At 40.6% G+C, this 19,403-nt stretch overlaps 2 protein-coding genes across 2 annotated transcripts; both read left to right on the forward strand.

Moving 5' to 3' along the window:
- The first annotated feature begins 368 nt into the window (after positions 1-368).
- On the forward strand, positions 369-7,824 carry aco2 (aconitase 2, mitochondrial). Its single transcript, XM_046377285.1, has 17 exons — positions 369-461; positions 1,627-1,769; positions 2,426-2,684; positions 2,771-2,863; positions 2,964-3,122; positions 3,277-3,427; positions 3,507-3,611; positions 3,699-3,790; positions 3,971-4,076; positions 4,199-4,356; positions 4,466-4,539; positions 4,642-4,753; positions 4,848-5,126; positions 5,211-5,402; positions 5,679-5,811; positions 5,948-6,069; positions 6,159-7,824. Exons 1-17 carry the CDS (start codon positions 426-428, stop codon positions 6,291-6,293), a joined length of 2,349 nt encoding a protein of 782 aa, XP_046233241.1. The 5' UTR covers positions 369-425; the 3' UTR covers positions 6,294-7,824.
- Positions 7,825-9,835: 2,011 nt separating this feature from the next.
- On the forward strand, positions 9,836-18,380 carry csdc2a (cold shock domain containing C2, RNA binding a). The gene is made up of 4 exons (XM_046378031.1): positions 9,836-10,047; positions 14,032-14,416; positions 14,720-14,842; positions 15,732-18,380. The coding sequence occupies exons 2-4, from the start codon at positions 14,229-14,231 to the stop codon at positions 15,892-15,894; spliced, it is 474 nt and encodes a 157-aa protein (XP_046233987.1). The 5' UTR covers positions 9,836-10,047; positions 14,032-14,228; the 3' UTR covers positions 15,895-18,380.
- The last annotated feature ends 1,023 nt before the right edge of the window (positions 18,381-19,403 follow it).

The raw sequence follows: 19,403 nt of genomic DNA on the forward strand, positions 1-19,403 counted from the left end.
AAGAAAAAGAAAACGTTGATCGAGCGAATTTTACCCCACAAAGGACTTATTTTAATCTGACCAAAAGCTATTTTCTAATATTTTTTTCGTTACAAATTGTAACTTTGCTGGAGTTGTATCTGCATAAAAACAGATTAAACTATGATGTCTAAATAGTATTTAATGTCCCTTACCCTTGCAGTTTATAAAAATAAATAAACAAAAAAGTCTCTTTTAGATAGGTAAATGTTAAATAGAAATTTCATTAAACGTACAAACGATACAAAATATAAACCGACACAAACAACTTTGCGATACATTCTGTTAACAGGCTAAAATAAGTAACATAATTGCAGCGAATATTTTGTCCTTAAAGGACCTGCGAGACCGCGGCCTATATAGTGGTGACGTCACTAGTGGCCGACACATCTTTGTCAGTGAACAAAATGGCAACCTACTGTCTCACTGTCGCCCGGCTCCAGGTAAGGGACGAATTTGGCTAATTTTTATCGTATTTATGAACTAGTGAAGGATGTCACTTCCTATAAATCCAATGCAACGTTAACCTGACCCGCTTAAAGCTTGAAGAGCGGTCGCTGAGGATAAATAAGATGTGAAACAGTCGCCGGCTAGCTGGCCAGGTCATCGTGTCCTGAGTGCACTGAACGCGTTCAGTGGGCAACAACTAGTTTGTCAGTGGCGTAATAAAACATAACTAATGGCTCCATTTTCTAAAACCCGTTACTAATATCACCAGCTCTTAAATGAACATAGCTAGGTTTGATTTAGAAATGGAGCTTGGCATTTAATAGCAAGGTTAACCACAAGGTTAGAGCTCCCAGGTGGCTTACAGACGAGCAACGTGTAAAAGACAGAAAACGTGATTGTCAAGTTATAGCGAAAAATGTAGCAAACAAAGTCTTAACCATTTTTGATCGCTGCAAGAGAAGGTATACCATTCAGTCTGGTGTAAAGTTAACAGATATATATGTGTGCCATATGTTCAATAACAGCAGTGTTCCGTCAATATTTTTACATCTTTTTAATAATTATGGTAATCACAATAAGAGGGACTATGTGTATAAACATCGTTGTAAAATGTTTGAGACTTGTGCCTTCGGGTCATTTAAAAAAATCAACGCATTGTAACTGTATCTGATTGACAGCAACTGTGTTAGCACCTTGACAACAGCTGATAAATTGTCGCAGGTTCAGCTGCTCACTTTCATTTCTCTCACTGAATGACAGATAATCTTTAGCACATCTGGTCTTTGAAGATGTTCAGTTTTTTCACAGTTGCTTCTCTTGTGTGTCTGCTTTGACAGTTTAATTGTTTATCTATTGGTCTATTTGGGTGGCAGTAACGTTTACAATACATACATGTTCTTCTGGTGTCACCCTGATATCCGACACATAAAAGTCGACTGCAATGCAGCATTGCATTCACAAGCTGACTTCCAGTCCTTTATCCATATCGATGCTAATTCAAAATATTTTTTCATTGTCCTCTTTCGGCTCTAATCCAAGGAGATTTTCAAAAGAAGAATGCAAAATTGATAGCAAAATATACAAACATCTTATTAGATGAGGGTTATCTAATTGTTTAGGCTCAAAGTCCTTTTTTGTTGTTGTTGTTGTTGTCTTCAGCTTGCTCTGGGCCAGGGTGTACGGCGTCTGCATGTATCAGCAGCATACAGAGCCAAGGCCAATGTGTCTATGAGCCGCTTTGAACCCACCTCTTTCGTCAACTATGACAGGCTGCAGTCCAGCATAAACATTGTGCGGCAAAGGTCAGTGTTCTCCATGTCTAATCTATATTTGCTGTGGCTCACATCAGTTTCCTCAGACACTCCCTTATCTGTGTGAATCCACCTCTTCTATTTCTGTTTGCTTGCACTTTAACACAGTTTTTTGTTTTATCATAGTTGTAGCCCTTATCAACTCAATTGAATCACAGTGTTTGAATTACTGTAAGGCTTTTTAAAACAGTAGTTCTTTGGAGGGTGTGTTTGTGTACAGGGTAGACATGATTCTATGGTGGATGTGCAGATCTGTGGCTTCTACTTAGCTGAGCCTGTAATTACTCCTGAAGTTTAGACTGGCACACACTGCTAATTACAGCATGGCATAATGAAGGGATGAGGGTAAAAAGGGAATTCATTGTACTGTGAAATGAAAGAAGACTGAGTTATAAAGTCAATGACTATTCTTAAACCAGAGGAGGAAACCCACTATATTTACTTTGGATCAAGACACATTATAACACCATAATATTATTTAAAATATGTAAAACCACCACAACTGTTTTTACTCAAACTTTATTTATTCAGTTTTTTACAACTCCTTGTGTTAGTTATTTTTCTATTGTTCTTGTGTTCTCAATGTCTTGCTTCCTCTCACAGCAACCTGATATGAAGAAAACTTTTGTTTTCTCTTTTCTGTCCAGACTCAACAGGCCACTCACCCTGTCAGAGAAGATCGTGTACGGCCACCTTGATGATCCCCACAACCAGGAGATCGACCGTGGTCGCACTTACCTGCGGCTGCGTCCCGACCGCGTGGCCATGCAGGACGCTACGGCTCAGATGGCAATGCTCCAGTTCATCAGCAGCGGCCTGCCGAAGGTGGCTGTACCCTCCACCATCCACTGTGACCACCTGATCGAGGCCCAGATCGGGGGAGTGAAGGATTTGGCCAGAGCCAAGGTGAGGGATTTTGTTTGTGTACGGTAATTACACTAATCTCTCAAAAGTGATGTTGGAATGATTTGTTGTCATGGTTTTCATTACAGGAAATCAACCAAGAGGTCTACAATTTTTTGGCCAGTGCTGCGGCAAAATATGGAGTTGGCTTTTGGAAACCAGGCTCTGGAATTATCCATCAGGTTTTATCGTTTTTAAGTTTGGATGCAGTGCCTGGAAATGACAGTAACTGAAACCAGTGTAATTTTAGCATGCTAACATTTAGATTGCATAAACCGACAGATCATCCTGGAAAACTACGCCTACCCTGGAGTGATGTTAATTGGCACAGACTCCCACACACCAAACGGTGGTGGCCTTGGCGCCATCTGCATCGGGGTTGGAGGAGCAGACGCTGTAGATGTCATGGCAGGAATCCCCTGGGAGCTCAAGTGTCCCAAGGTTAGCAGAATTAAATATTTTGGTTCAAATTTAAAATATTTTATTGCCTGTTTCTCCTTGGACCTTTGTTTCCTTACACCTCTGTCCTAAATTTCTCCCCTATTTCTCATATTTACATGGTAACAGTAGTTTTTTTTTTCCCTTTATCTCAAAGGTGATTGGTGTGAAGCTGACAGGCACCCTCTCAGGCTGGACGTCTCCTAAGGACGTCATCTTGAAGGTGGCTGGCATTCTGACAGTAAAGGGAGGTACCGGAGCCATTGTAGAGTACCACGGACCAGGAGTCGACTCCATTTCCTGCACTGGTTAGTGAATAATCTCTTTTTAGTTTGCCTCTCAGCTGTTTGGCTCAAGTAATAATGTTGTTTTGTGTGATGTGTACAGGCATGGCGACTATTTGCAACATGGGAGCAGAGATTGGAGCCACAACCTCTGTGTTCCCCTACAACCACCGCATGAAGACCTACCTGGAGAAGACTGGACGTGGACGTATGTTTAGGGCTTGGAAAACTTGCTTGTTGTAAATGAAGGTTTGGTGTCTTGTGTCTCAGCACTCATTCTGTTCTTTCTTCCCAGAAATCGCTGCCCTGGCTGATGAATACTCTGACCTGTTAGTACCAGATGACGGCTGCGAGTATGACCAGATCATCGAGCTCAATCTGGATGAGGTGCGTCTGTTTTTGGAGAGCATGACATTAAACAAAGGTTCCTGGTCATATCTCAAAAATGCCATCAGACTTTCCGTATACATTCTTGATTAAACACGAATTACTGTGAAAAGAGGTTCATTTCACTTCACTTTGAGAATAATTGAGTTCCTTGACTGACATGTTATTTGTTTTTTCCAGCTGAAACCCCACATCAATGGACCCTTTACACCTGACCTGGCTCACCCAGTGTCAAACGTGGGTGCTGTTGCTGAGAAGAACGGCTGGCCGCTGGAGGTTAAAGTTGGTAAGAGCTGACCAGGGATGGATAGGCTGCACAGCTCCAGTCATAACCCTGATACATTTCCATGTCTTCAGAAGGTGCATGAATGGTGCATGCTTGTTTTCAGTGAGATCCTTTGCCCTTAGGTCTGATCGGCAGCTGTACCAACTCCAGCTACGAGGACATGGGCCGCGCTGTCTCTGTGGCAAAGCAGGCTTTGGATAAAGGCCTGAAGTGCAAAGCTCAGTTCACGGTCACCCCGGGCTCTGAGCAGATTCGCGCCACCATCGAAAGAGATGGATATGTGAGTGTTTTGTTGCACAAAGAAAACAGGTGTTTGTACCTTGCTTGTACCAATGATTTAGCTCTGGATGATGTGAGGAAAACTCAGACATGTTTCTGTCCTCCTGTAGTCAAAGATCCTCCATGATGTTGGAGGTGTGGTCCTGGCAAACGCATGTGGACCCTGCATTGGACAGTGGGACAGGTAACTTTGGAAGTTGTTTTGTGTCAGGACTTACAGTGACAAAGTAGTTCAGTCCAGTCTTTTGCTTTTGCTTAACTTAATATATTATGTGTTTGCTTTCAGGCGTGATGTGAAAAAGGGAGAGAAGAACACAATCGTCACTTCCTTCAACAGAAACTTCACTGCCAGGAATGATGCTAACCCTGCAACACACGCCTTTGTTACTTCCCCTGAGGTAAACTCATACTAAACAGGTCCATACTACTAGATATTCAGTTTTGAGTTTACATTTTAAAGCTAAATGCTTTCCATCTCCTCTAATTCATCAGATCGTCACTGCCCTTGCAATTGCCGGCACACTGAACTTCAACCCAGAGACAGATTACCTCACAGCTCCAAACGGCGAGAAGTTCAAGCTGGAGCCTCCCACCGGAGATGAACTTCCTGTCAAGGACTTTGACCCAGGCCAGGACACCTACCAGCACCCGCCTCCCAACGGCAGCAGCCTTAAGGTGGACGTCAGCCCTGAGAGCAACCGGCTACAGTTGCTGGAGCCCTTCGACAAATGGAATGGGAGTGATCTGGAGGACATGGAGGTCCTCATCAAGGTCAGGCCTTTGACACATTTCCTGTTTGATTTTGTTCTCAATGCAGCTGTGTTCTCAATACTTTCCTCTTTTCTGTCTCCACAGGTGAAGGGCAAATGCACCACAGACCACATCAGTGCTGCTGGACCTTGGCTGAAGTTTCGCGGCCACCTGGACAACATCTCCAACAACATGCTGATTGGTGCAGTCAACAGCGAAAATGACGCCATCAACAAGATCAAGAACCACCTGACAGGGGAGTACGGAGGAGTCCCTGATGTGGCCCGTCACTATAAGGTGAGGACTGCAGAGGGGAAATACAGGCTTCATGTTATTGAACCAAAGCTGCTCTTTGATACCACCGCACAATTTCCTCCATTCGACAGTCCTATAGCTTTGTTGTTACGTTGCCCCACTCATCCATCAGATAAATAGGGCACAGCTTGTATTTTCTTCTTACTTAGTTAACTGCCTCTCTTAAATAAAAATTTGGATAACTGATTAATTGTTGTGTGGCAATTTTACATCAAGTGTAAGTCCAGCATAATTCTCTTTCCATTGTGTTGTGTGTAGGCCAGTGGTGTGTCCTGGGTGGTGGTTGGAGATGACAACTACGGCGAGGGCTCCAGCAGAGAGCATGCCGCGCTGGAGCCCAGGCATCTGGGAGGAAGAGCCATCATTGTCAAGAGCTTCGCCAGAATTCACGGTACTGCACAATAAGTGCTGGAGATGGCGGCGCTGTTGTGAGATTGTGCGAAATCTTAGACCTCAGTGTTGGCACATTTCATTTTTCATATCATTAACTGACATACTCAACTAATGTGTCTCCCTCCTGTCCTCAGAAACCAATTTGAAAAAGCAAGGTCTGCTGCCATTGACCTTCAGCAACCCGTCAGACTATGACAAGATCCGCCCTGATGACAAGGTCTCCATCAGAGGACTCAAAACCCTGACTCCTGGAAAGGTAAGAGGGAAATTACAAACGAAAACGACTTTGCTATAGCTGTTCATGTCTGTAATGAAAATGTCACCTCTCCCTCTTGCCCTCCTCAGCCTCTGAAGGCGGTGGTGAAGCACAGCGACGGCAGTGAGGAGACCATGGATCTCAATCACAGCTTCAACGAGACGCAGATAGAATGGTTCAAGGCAGGCTCCGCCCTCAACAGGATGAAGGAGCTGCAGCATTGAGGAAGAGGAGGATTTTCAGAGCAAAAACAGGGTGGTGAGGAGTGTGGGGAAGAAGAGGGATGAAGAATGTGGACCCTGTTAACAATTGTTTCATCATCTGCATTTGCACACACTTTGGACTGATGTTGTCAGTGGGTTACATCAGACTAAGTGCCAAGCTAGTGTGGATGAAGGAACAATAGTGGTCAGATATTTCTTAAAAACCTTCATTTTTCAGTGCATAGCGTCCTTGAAGGTACTATACTATAGCTGATGTGCTACTGGTGTGTTTGCAACTGTTCAGACAGGCTCAGTTCAGCCTGAAAAGCACTTCACACTGGAGCTCAGTCAGCTGATCACACTCCATCACTCTGTTGCTTTAGCAATGTGTTGCACACTGCATGATTAGCTCCAGTCAACTATTTTTCCTCACCCTGAGCAGGTAAACGCCACTGCTGATTGCATCTCTGGGTCCGTTTGTTTCTCAAGTTGTAATTGCAGATGGCCATGATAAGATACTGTAGTATCTACAAGATGCTACTTAATCTTATCTAAAGTCCACTGAAAAGTAGCACCTACTTGGCACAGTGGCTTACCAGGTGGTGTTAAAGGGCATTCTGGGTAAGTGCATGAGGCACTTTGAATTTGACATTCATCATAAAACTAAACTAACAGCATAACTTGTGGAATGCTTTAATACTGTATATGAGTTTTTGTATCCATGTATGTTTTTATCAGTCAGGGTGCATAAGGTTGCAGAGACTCATTGCTGACTCCTAATATACAGGAATACAATATGTTAATATTGTGTAAGAATACAGAGTACAGTATCAAACCCTCTTTTTCCCTAACCTCACTGCCACCACTTTTTAATCTGTCCTCCTGATCAGCCCTGTCCTCTTTATAAAGGTCAAACACATCATATGTTTTTTCCATTGTTATTTATTTATACTCTTCCCTGCAAAAGGCTCAGATCTTGTGTGTATTTTACAGAAAAGGCATTGTTCAAATTCAGGGTAAACTCTGACTTGTATACTCTTCCATCTCATATTTTCTGTGTGCTTTTTGGAGGGTAACAAGTGACTTTTACCACAATGACATATAATTAGATGTAACAAAAAGAAAGTAAGAGCACACAAAATTTTTCAAGTAGCAATAGAGAAACATTGAAGACTAATATTAACCTGGAAAGTACCTGTTTAAGTAACATGGCTGCTTAGAAGAATCCAGGATTACAGTGTCAGCTGGGTTTGGATATCAACAACTGAATTTTATGCCAGAATCTCAATATGTTTGACCATTACCTAAGATTGTCAGCAGGGCTGTGTTTTTCTCCTCTCTTTTCCCTTTACCATTTCAGCCCTTGCAAACAGAATGCATTTCAGAAGAAGTTAATGAAGAAGTTATACCACTTCCTTGCTCTAACCTGTACGTAAAATGTCTCGTTTCATGTACATTCAAGTGTTTGTGTGTTTCTTTGCTGCCGGATTATATTTTCTGTGTTACAGAAACGCCATTGGGTTGTAAAATAAAAATTCACAGATCTCATTTATTTATACTGACTCCAGTGATGTGACTAAAATCTGTGTAAGGTGAAGTTACTGGTATAGAGATACACTGCGATTTGAAAGAACAGATTCAAAAATCAAGTGTTAATCATCCTCATAGATGTATAAATATGAGTCCTTATTTCCTGTTTTGAGGCCCTTAGTACAGAATGTATGAAGAGGCATTGTCATTTATTTAAGGCATTTATTTAATTGGCCAAGAGTCACACCTTATTTATGATGGCCCTGATAGCTGTGCAAATAGCACTGATCAACTGAGGAGATGTGGGAGCAGTTGTAAACCCAGTGTAAAGAGCCTTAAGCTTCATATTTCTACACATGCTGAACATTTTCATGCTTCCAAAGGGCCATTTAAGAATGTTGTCAGCCCTCCACGAAAAGACACTTGTCTGATTGTATCCAATCTGCAGAGAGAAATGTCCTGATCAAACAAAGTGGTAATTCTGAAAAGTCACAGAAACAAGAAGCAGCTATAAAAGCCCGGAAACATTTTATATGGAGGAATTTCTACAGTTTCCTCTCGTAGAAAAAAAGAAAAGTAATTGAAAACTGCCATATGCTGCACAGCAATAATAATGTCAATATTCTGTAACACGACATGCAATACCAGAACAGTTTGCAGACTTTGTATATTTTAAAAAAACCCTCCAGAGATGTTTTAAGATGTCAAAAATACTGTGGTTTGAACAATAATTTACATCAATGTTTTCAACAAAAAGTACAGGTACCTCATTAACAGTTCTTAAAATGAGCTCTTTCTTCAGAAGCTATAAATAAATGCAATTATTTTTTTATTTCAAATTTAATTTCAGCACACAAGATGACCTCTGCTTCACTGAAGAAGTCCAGTCTCAGCTTTCAAGCTTCCACATATTCTATTTTCTGCACCAAAGCTGGCCTCCTTTCTGCTTTGATCGGGCGAATGCGAGAACACACCTTTAGTGTTCAGCTCCACACAGGTGAAGCTCAAACATGGGGGTGAAGTATAAGCAAAACACAGTTTTGAGTGAAAGGGGCCAAAATGGGCATCATATGCAATAATAAATAATAATATAATAAATATAAAAAATAAACAAACTACACACTCAGTGATCACTTAATGGAGCATGTCACAATATTTCTGTCTTGAAGTCTACTTTTATGATGCGTCTTTTCAGTTTTTGGTGACACTGTCAACTACTACATTGGACTGTATTATGTTCAGAAGATTCAGCCTGTATCATATATATGAACTGGAAGCACAAAAATTATAATGAAGTCCAGTACAGCACCTTGAACTATGACCTCTGTATTCAACATATAAATTAATTTACCACAGACACATTTCTCACAAAGTCAACAAAAGTGTATCTGCTAAATTGGTCACTGAGTGTGTGTGGTAGCATATGATAGGCATACTTTCCATTTTCGTTTACAACCAAATGATGTCATCAGGAACGTCAGGAGGAGGAAGTGGTCCATTGAATTGAATGGGAAAGTTTGTGGGAAAAGGGAGGTGGACCGCAGGATGTTTTAGGTCTCACAGCTGCCAAACAGTTTAAAATATAATAAATTCGTCTCTTTTGAAGTGAAATAGATCCAAACTACACCACAGTGTGACAAGATACATTAAATAATATTAACAAAACGGGAGAAATTACATGGGAAAATACAGTAGGCCTGTGTAGCTTTATGGCGTTTGGTTTAAAAAGAAATGGCACACCGGTATTTTAGCTTATGTAAACTATATGAAAAGTTCAAAATCCCATTTCTTGTAACATTAAGTAGATATGACTCTGAAACTGTATTGAGCACGCGAAAAGCACAATACCTGCCGTGTATCATGGGATGTGTAGATCCAGTAAAAAGACAACCTGTCCCAGTTCATTCAATATCTAATTAAACCTCACTGCCCTGACAGAAAACGTTAAGAAACGTTTCCAGACACGTAGAGAACAAAGAGTTGCCTGTACTGTGGTGAAGCCCGCTGTTGTTTTTTTTAGCACAGTAACCCGCTTGCACCCCCCGCCCCATCTCTGCTGCCTCCCTTTCATTTGCTGCCTTTTCATCCCGCCTGTGTGCGCCGCATCCATACCAAGATCCCTGACTTATTCACCACATGTTCCGCTGCTTGCACCGGCTTTAATTGCATAATTGCCTCATATCACCTCAAAACACGTAGCCGTATCGCTGATCGTGTGGCTGACGGCTGATCGACTCTTTGGACGGTAAGTAGTAATCGTGCCGTCGATCAGATTTCTGTGTGATTTGTAGCGTGGCTCCACACATCCGAGCCTTTTATTCTCTGTGTCGGGCAGACGGCGTCGCTTCGCGGCAGGGTTGTGATGAAATGTCTTTAACTCACTGTCCACATTTACCGTCTCTACCGTCATCTGCTCGTATGTGGCGGCGTTTCATGCCGAGACGCATTGTGGTGTCACGTTATTTGGCCACCGGTTAAGCATCCTTTCGCCTTCTGGTCTTAAGCTGCCACAGTGTGAGAATGTTCTGGAAACAAGCCGCCTGAAGGGCTTTTTGTTTTGGACTGAATTATTTAGGTTCTGCCAGATTCTCATTCAACCAAAATCACACCATCAAACAGAGTGTGTGTGTGTGTCTCTTTTAAAGGTAAATTTAAAGTTTAAAGTGTGTGTTTGTGTGTGTGTGTGTGTGTGTGTGTGTGTGCAGAGGAGTTGACGTGTCTGCCATGCTGATGCAGAGGAGGACAGACAGCCACAGTGCCCTGATTTCACAGGGTTGCTTTTGGCCTTTTGTCTATTCCAAAGCTCCCCCAGCTCGCTTCCTTCCTTCCTTCCTTCCAGTCCAGTCTGAGCTCCTCCTTATTAAATGTTTTATCAGCTCATCTGACACAGAAGCACTGCGGACTCATTAAAGGTGTCCACTTGCTGGGTTTCACTCATCCTATCTCATCATAAGAGGGACAATAAAATAGGAGCTCATCCAATTACTACTGAATTATTTAGTCTACATATTTATGCCTTGTCATCCATCAGCTGTGGTATCAGCACTGTCCCCTGTGCCACCATGATGACAGATGTGTGTGCTCATCATCACTGCATCAACACCGTCAGCATGATACCAAGAGGATAAAAGCCTTACTCATCGGCCATTTGCAGGATCTTCCAAATAAATGAGCTTATAAACCAGAGAGATTAAAGCCAGCGATGATGCTGCCGACCTTTGTACCTTTGTGTTTGGACATGTGGTCCTGCCTGACAGAAGTCAACCTAAACCTCACTAATTCTCTCATTTTAATCTAAAGTGCAGTTTGCCTCTTTCTTCGCTTTAAAATCTATTTGATAGGGAAAACATGTTTTTTTGGAAGACTAACGAAGGTGCAATAAGGTCTTTTCAATGAGGTATGCAGACATATACAGTAACTATTCACTAAAATGTACAGAGAATATGTGAATGCTACCTTAAAATTACATATGCATTACGTATTCAGAAAGTGTTGCTTGTGTTATCCATAAATGCTGTCCTGCAGTACATTCATAGTTATATGACAGAATTATTGGAACACTTTGTTCTCTAACCTAACATAATTTTAGATTATTTGACAGCATGAGATGGAAGACATCAAATTATTGATGTAAAGATAGCAAACATGCAGGGGTGGCATCAAACTGCCATCAAGCTAGGACAAGCAATGCATATACCATCCTCAATAAAATCACTTAAAGTTTTAAAAGTTAAAGTGACATCAAAGTCAAACATAACAGCTAGACCTGTTGGTCATAACACCGGAGGGCAACCGGGACTGATGTTAGCATGCTAACATGCTGTGGGGAACATGGTTAATATTACAGCTGCGTAGCATCAGCATGTTAGCATTTTGCCTTAGTCTCACAGTATTGCTGTATCTAGTACAACTTCGGAGAGCAGTTAGCATGGCTGTAGACTCGTTTTAATGTGCAAACTTCCTGGTAGCACAGAAGCTAAAGGGACAAGCGTCCATGTTGGTATTTCAACTCTGCAAGCACAAGTCATCAGTAGCATTGGCTCTTATATAGCTTGTATTAAGTTGCTTGAATTTCAAATTTGCAATAAATGTAATGTAGAACAGTTCTACCTTGTAAAGCTAACCATTTGACAGTTTTTCCTGCAATAAATACCCAGTTTTATCTCAAGAAGAAATTCCTGCATGACTTTAAAACTGTTAAACAAGAAATATTCCAAAACACTGTTAGACTTTCACATTTATGTTATTGTAATGAGCTTTTGTTTTCTTTAGTACATTTCCACAAATTCTTGTTCTAATCATACACGCTGCCTTCTTAAATACAGAGAGGAGAAACTGAGAGCTATAATAATGTGTAATATATAATAAAAATGCCATTGGGGAGATATTGGAGAGATCATGTGCAGTGCTTGTTACTGCAAGATTGAAACCAGAACAACTCTTAATATTTCTGTCAAACACACTCTCCTCTCAGATAGAAGTGAAAGACTGGAGCTCTTGGATCAACTGCAGTCCGTGTTTTTGATGTGAAGTACGTACGCACCCCAACAGAGGCATGTTAACCTCAGCCTCAGGACCTTCCTCGTTCGGTGTAAAAGCCAGCTTCTATCTCCTCTCTTACACACACACACACACACACACACTACTATATTTAGACTGACAGCGAGCAAGGCAGAGTGTGATATTGAATGGAGCCTGTGGGATTCACTGTGACACACACTGAATTCATCAGTCCTTGTCAAACATGTAGCCTGCAGATGTTACATCAATACTAAGATTCAGAGGTGGCTGCTGATAAAGCCGAAAACACATCCACCAGATTCAGTGTTAACTTGCGCAAAACAATGCCTTGCAGCCCTTTGTGCTTTGAGTGAGTGTCAAAATGAAGAGCTGGATAATGATACACACATCACATCTCCTAGTTATACAATGATAACTGGGTTTGTGTCATGGCACGGTGACCGAGCTCATTGGTCCTAAAATGACTGCCTGAAAGGGTTCAGAGAACAGCTTGTTGTTTGAATACACAGTGTGAGGAGCAATCCTGTAATGGATGTCAGAGTGGGGATTTTAATATAATTGTGCGTGATGAGCCGAGGCGAAGCCCTCCGGGGCAGGGCTGTTGTTTACATCATCCTGGGACCTTTTCAAAGCCAGCAAGTTCACAGTGTGGCATTTGAAAATCAAATTGCTCTGTTATTTTTCATTCTGATCACAGCAGCTTGCAGCTATTGTACACCTGGCTTTTTATCTACAAGCAAGGAAAAATCCACTGTTAAACACCTTAACACTGGCAAAGCATCAGCCGTTGGTTGTGTTCAGAGCTGGTGTCTTAGCTTATTATGTTGTTTTGTGATACATTTTTTCTTATAGTGACAACTTATACAGTATGAGATTGTTTTCACCCCCCACACAGGTGTAATGGAGTCTGACTGGAAAGTTTTAAAATTTCAACAGTTTTGGTTTCAGTTCCTCAAAATCAAAGGCCATACATATCTTTATGGACTCACAATGCAGCACCAACATCCAGCATTCATCCAGAGAAAAATGTGTTGTGTAAGAGGCACCGGAGAAACATTTCCATGTTGACAACAGGCTTGAGCATGCTTCTTCTGTTTTGTTACCAACATTTTTACATAATCCACCGTGTTTTAATGATTTATAAGAAGAGAGTTTTCTGAAGTCATAAAGAAGCTTTTAATCCTGCTGGTTAGCTGACCTTTTCCAAATCACCATGTTTGGAGATTTCATTGGATAGCGGTTGTCCTCTGTTGGGAAAAGGTTTTTTAGTTGAGGCAAGAGATAGTCAGTATCTTAGTGACAAACCTTTAGGGTCCATCAGCTGGAGAAAATGCTACAGCAATGATGGCCGGCTGTAATGACTGAACTGTTGTGTTTTTAAATGTAATGTATAGTAATTATCTCTTTGGGGTACTGTAGAAAAAGTGCAGTGTGTTACAATAAGTCAGGTGCTAATAAATCACGGATTTTAGACAGATTTGCTTGCGGAAACTAGACACATGATAGAATTGTAATGAAATAGGAAATGTAAGCGTCAGTACTGGCCAAAGTTGCCATGAAAGTGATTGGTTGCTGGGTGTCAGTTAAAGTGGACATCAGTTTTTAGTCACAAAGCATGTCTAAACGTTTTTATCAGTCTTTGATGTGTGTGATAAAACATTTCTTTCTCCCTCTCTTACATCTTCTTTTCTTTGCTTCTTTATTGCAGGGCACTGTTACTCCACTCATCTCACAAGACGTCCTCTCTGAGCATCTCCTCGTCCGCACTCTTGCCATGCAGGAGGTGTAACCCTCCTTCCTCTTCTTCCTTGTGCACTACTGGAGGAGATATAAAACAGACAGAGAGAGAGAGAGAGAGAGAGAGAGAGAGAAACAACAAAAAATCCTAACCTGTAACCAGTCAAGATGTCAGACCCTGATGCCTCCTCGCTGACAGACCCCTCACTGCCGCTCACCTCACCACAGACCCCCTTGCAGCTCTCCTTCCCCTTCCTGAGGGAGGGCAGTCGGGTGTGGGAGAGGGAGAGAAAACCTCCTCAGCCTGGAGAGCTACCCAGCCCACTGCCCACCAAACGCACCCGCACATACTCAGCGTAGGGGATACAAATCTAATGACATTTACATTTATCTTTCTATCCTGTTTTCTGACCTTTATATTTACTTCAGTTATTGTTAATAAGTTAATTATGATTGCTTTAAATGCCAGTAATTGTTTTTCATGTTCTGAGCACTCATTTCATAAATTTTCTGTAATATGATATTTTCCAGGTCTCTGTAATTTCTTATTTGATTATATAATGTGTCATCAGTCCATTAATGTGATAAAGAAGCTCAAATCAATGTCTCATAGTAAGTGTGGTAATGATTTATATCTCCCTCTGCTTCTGTGTCTGCAGGACAGTGCGAGCCAAATCAGGTCCAGTATTTAAAGGGGTGTGCAAACACTTCTCCAGGTCTCAGGGTCATGGATTCATACGCCCCTCTAACGGAGGAGAGGACATCTTTGTCCACATATCTGAGTGAGTGAATGAGCTTCCTTTAGTTTATTTTGTAAGGGCTTTCCCACATATGTGAGAACTGACAGTGCCTTCATCAACATGAAAACTTCTGTCAGAGCCATTGGACATACAGCATTATGTGCTAATTCATATGAACTTGGCTGACAAAATTGAGGAAAACAGTGGATAAACGCAATACAATGAAGTTAGACAGACTGTTATTTGAAAAAATATATATGTTCCATTTACTTTTTTTAACAAAGGAGCAATGACCATTTTGAGAGTGTTCACATGTTGTCAAAGGTTGACCATTCCTGGAAGAGACAGTTTTCATGCAACTGAAAGTGTCAGTTAATATCATAGGATGAGGATTTTCTCAGTTTAGTCTAAAATACTAAGAATAGAAAACCTGGCATTGCAGACTGAGAGTGTAGAGTTTAAAAACTTAATATAAGATAAGATAGGCCTTCATTAGTCCTGCATTGTCCCAATTGTGAATTTTTCCAATGCACATTATTAGACCCTCCTTACCAGACAAGGAGGGATCTAATAATGTGATGTAGTTGCATTATAGGACATGTAGGATCCAGTGTTTTCCGGAGTTTAACCCATACTGAAGCTGGAAAGTTAGAATATATCTGTCACATCTATTCTGCCTCTAGCAAGTCCCCATAAGTGCAGATATTTGTCACTCATTGTCATTAAATCAGATGTCATACCTGGAAGGTTACTCGATTCAGTTTCACCAGGCCACCGTTTGGTCCCATTCATTGTATTAAAACAATAAGATGTATTCCAAGGTTGACAGGGTCAGTCAAACACAGACTTTATGTTCAAAATTACTCATTGGCCATGAATTTATTAACAACACTTTGTTGAATTCGTAACTGTGTTTGTGTTTCCTGGTCAGTATTGAGGGAGAGTATGTGCCTATGGAAGGGGACGAGGTCACGTACAAGGTGTGCCCCATCCCTCCCAAGAACCAGAAGATCCAGGCTGTCGACGTGGTGATCACTCACCTGAATCCTGGCACTAAGCATGAGACTTGGTCAGGTCAGATCATCAGCTCCTAGATCAGCACTCCAGACTGTGAGACTGCAAAGACAAAGGGGAATTTGCATTTAATTTTAGGTTTTATGTTTCCAGGGTGTGAGGTTTGGGACTGGTTCTGGGGAAGAGGGATCTGAGATTGGTGTACAGCAGAGTTGAGCCTGAGGTGGCTTGGTGGTAGAAGGGTGTTAGTGAACACTTGAGAAAAAAAGGTTAGTGTTGGAAATTAAGCTTTGAATGTATATGTTTGAATGTTTTCTTTAGAAAGTTGTGGTTTCATCATTTGGGTTAGAATGTTTTAATTTAGTATTTGAAAGTTTGGATTTGAAAGTTAGGGTTCACAACTTCATGCTGGCATTTTTATTTTGACCTAGTTGTGAAATCAGTGGTTGTAAGAAAAGTGATATCTACAGTGAGTTTGGATGTTTAAGAAGCTGAATTACATTTTGAGTAATTTGATCCAGGTCACTAAGCAACCAACTGATGTAAATAACCACTGCCAAAAGTCGTGACGAACTTCTGATTGAAAAACGTACAATTTAGCCATATTGTTTGTTTACAATGACAGATAAAGATGGTTGCCTCACAGTAGAAAATCTAATCATTGAGAAGTACATTTATTTCTGTTATTTGTGATCTGGCTTGGCTTAACGTGAAAGAAACAGCTGCTCAGATCTGCCTTCATGTCACTGCCTTTAGAAAATCAAAACATTTTCGAGGTCAAAACCCTGCTGGTGAGAGGACAGCAAATGAAAACAGTGAATGCACTTAAAGTGAGAAGTGAGTTAAATATGTCTCCATGTGTTTTGTCCTCAGGAGCTGTGAGAAGCTCTGAATATAAGGAATTATTTTCCTTCTTAATATTGTAGCACTACTGTGTTTTGTCTACTTGGCAAATGTAGAAATCCAGTATTATTGTAGCCAGCTCCTATGACGGTCTTAAGTTTTGGTGGTAGAGACAGTAAATGGATGTTGTGTGGGCCTGCCACTGGGAAACCAGGCCAGAGGGTTTGGGGTAGCGAAGGAAACAGAGTAAAGGAGAAGGAGGAAGGTCAGGGAATGGGCGGAGGATGGAGTGATTGCCTAAGGATATAGTTGAGCAGAAACAGTTTGATTTGAAATGCTATAAAGCAGGTGTCAGAAGAAAGACAACAGTTAAAGTCAGCAGTTCTCAACTTAGGGATTGTCAGGTTAAATTGATAACTTTAAAGAAATAGTTTATATTTTGGGAAATATTTTCATTCCTTTCTTGCCAAGGAGTTAAATGTGAAGATTGATGCCACCATTACACCTGTATGCTAAATATAAAGCTAACCACAGCAGCATTGTTAGCTAAACTTAGCACAAAGACTGGACACAGGAAAACAGCTTATCTCTGCAGGTAGGTAACAATAATGTGCCTACCAACACCTCTAAAACACGTTATATCCCGCTTTAATACATACAAAAACTGAAGTTTAAAAGCAGCACAATCTTTGGACTAAGCTAAGCTAACTGGCTGCTAGCTGTAGCTGTGGCATGAAAGCGGTATTTGATCCTTTCATCCAGCTCTCAGTCACTCTTGTGAATAAGCATATTCCACGAAAGGTTGAACTATTTCTCAAAATTATTTATAAACTGGATCACTTCAAAGATAAAGCTTTAATGATCAGATGTTTCTTACATTTTCTATTGTTGTGATATATGACTCCCTTGAGTAAAATACAGATATTTTTTTTCTAAGTACCGATCAGGTAAAATGAAAATGAAATCACCACATTAAATTTTAAAAAGAGTATTGAGCTGAGGAAGATGAACTGCTGATTTTCAGGAGGATGGTTGAACATGGTGGAGTTCAGTAAGTTTCAAACGTCGCTGCAAATGACTGTGAAAAATAATAATTAAAAAAAACAGCAGCAAAAGCTTCCTGATGTAATTTTACAAATACTATTTATTTATTGACTTATTTATTTTCATTTATAACTATGAAACCATCAGGTGTTTGGTAATCAAAAGCTGCATTTATAAGTATTTGTGCAAATTTAAGCATATTTGAATACACTATACACCTCACTCTAATGATACTACCCTGTTGATATCCCTTTGCAACTGTCATGTCATCACTGACAGAAAACGACAACAACAAAAAAACCTTCAACCTTTCCGAACACAAGTTTCTAATTTCTATGTAATCCTTGTCTAATTTTTAATAACTATGTGATGTTCAAAATAACATGCAGTCTTGTTGTTTTGGAAATCAGCATGTTCGGTAGTTTGTCGTAATTTGTACGTAGAATGTGTTGATTCTGTTTCATCATGCAGTAACGCAGTTGGAGCCTTCAGACAAGCTTCGTCAGGTCAGATTGCTTGTCATGAGTGTGACTTAACACCATGGTAACACACTGTATCTGTTTGGTTACTTTACCGTAAGAGAAACAAGTTTGAGTCCACAAGCACCTTTATTTTTTGTCAAATCACTGTCTTTTGTCATTCAGATATAGTTTGAATAAAACTTACTACTGTATTCACAGACCTGTGTGGAAATGTGTTTATTATTTCGATTATATAGGGCAAAGACTACTCTGTGCTCATTTTCCCCCAGACTGCTAGTCTTCACTGGTGTTGGTACAAAGTGGAATAACTAGGGCGGTTATTTTGAGAGTCCTCTTTCACGAAGTTTTTGCTGTGAACTTCTCAGTGTTTCGGATGGCTGTTTGGGATCTTAGAAAAATGTGAGAGAAATGAACTTTTTTTTTTTCTGTGTTTGTTTTGGCACAGATTACACTGTATCCATGTCTTGACTTTTCTCACTAGAGCCCATTAGAGGCCAACCCAGAACAAATAATCAGTTCATTACATAATGATCCATAGTGGACTTTAAACTCATGGGTCGATTTTTAAAAAATCACAGGTAACAAAACAGCACACACACAAAAGTACATGCATAATACATTTATTACGCATAAACTATAGCTGTAAATGGGTCTAATGGGACATTAAACTAATTTGTTGCAAGACAGTTTTTGACAAAAAAGTGAAGAAAGCCAAGAGACCAGAATGGTCAAAAACAAAGTAAATTAGCCTGGCTTTAAAGTCCTTGAGAAAAAAACAGGCAACTATTTACCTTACCTGGTTATCCAGACTCAGTATGCTGGATTTCTACCTATACCAAGAGCTGTAGTGAGGGAAGTGTTCAGATATACTTAAGTGAAAGCATGTTCACAAGAAAACTAAACAACATGCTGTTGCCTGTTTTGCCATTTTTATTAAAGCCCTCACTCTGACCACTAGGTGTCAGCAATGTCCACAGTTCAGTGTTGCAACTGCAGCTGAATCCCTGCTAGTGACTTCAGACAGGTGGAGTAATCTTGATTCGTCTGTAATGATGCTGTAATTTTGTGATTGGTATTTACTGCCGTGTGAGATTCAAGGGACACATGATACACGCGTTTGTACAAATGAACCCACAGATAACAAAGGTTATATAAGGTTCACTAGGAATTGTGGTATAATTTCTGATTAATGCAGAAAGTGTTTAAAAGAAAATTGGTCC

This window comes from Scatophagus argus, chromosome 21 (genome assembly GCF_020382885.2).
Source record: "Scatophagus argus isolate fScaArg1 chromosome 21, fScaArg1.pri, whole genome shotgun sequence".
In the NCBI taxonomy this organism is placed as follows: Eukaryota; Metazoa; Chordata; class Actinopteri; family Scatophagidae; genus Scatophagus; species Scatophagus argus.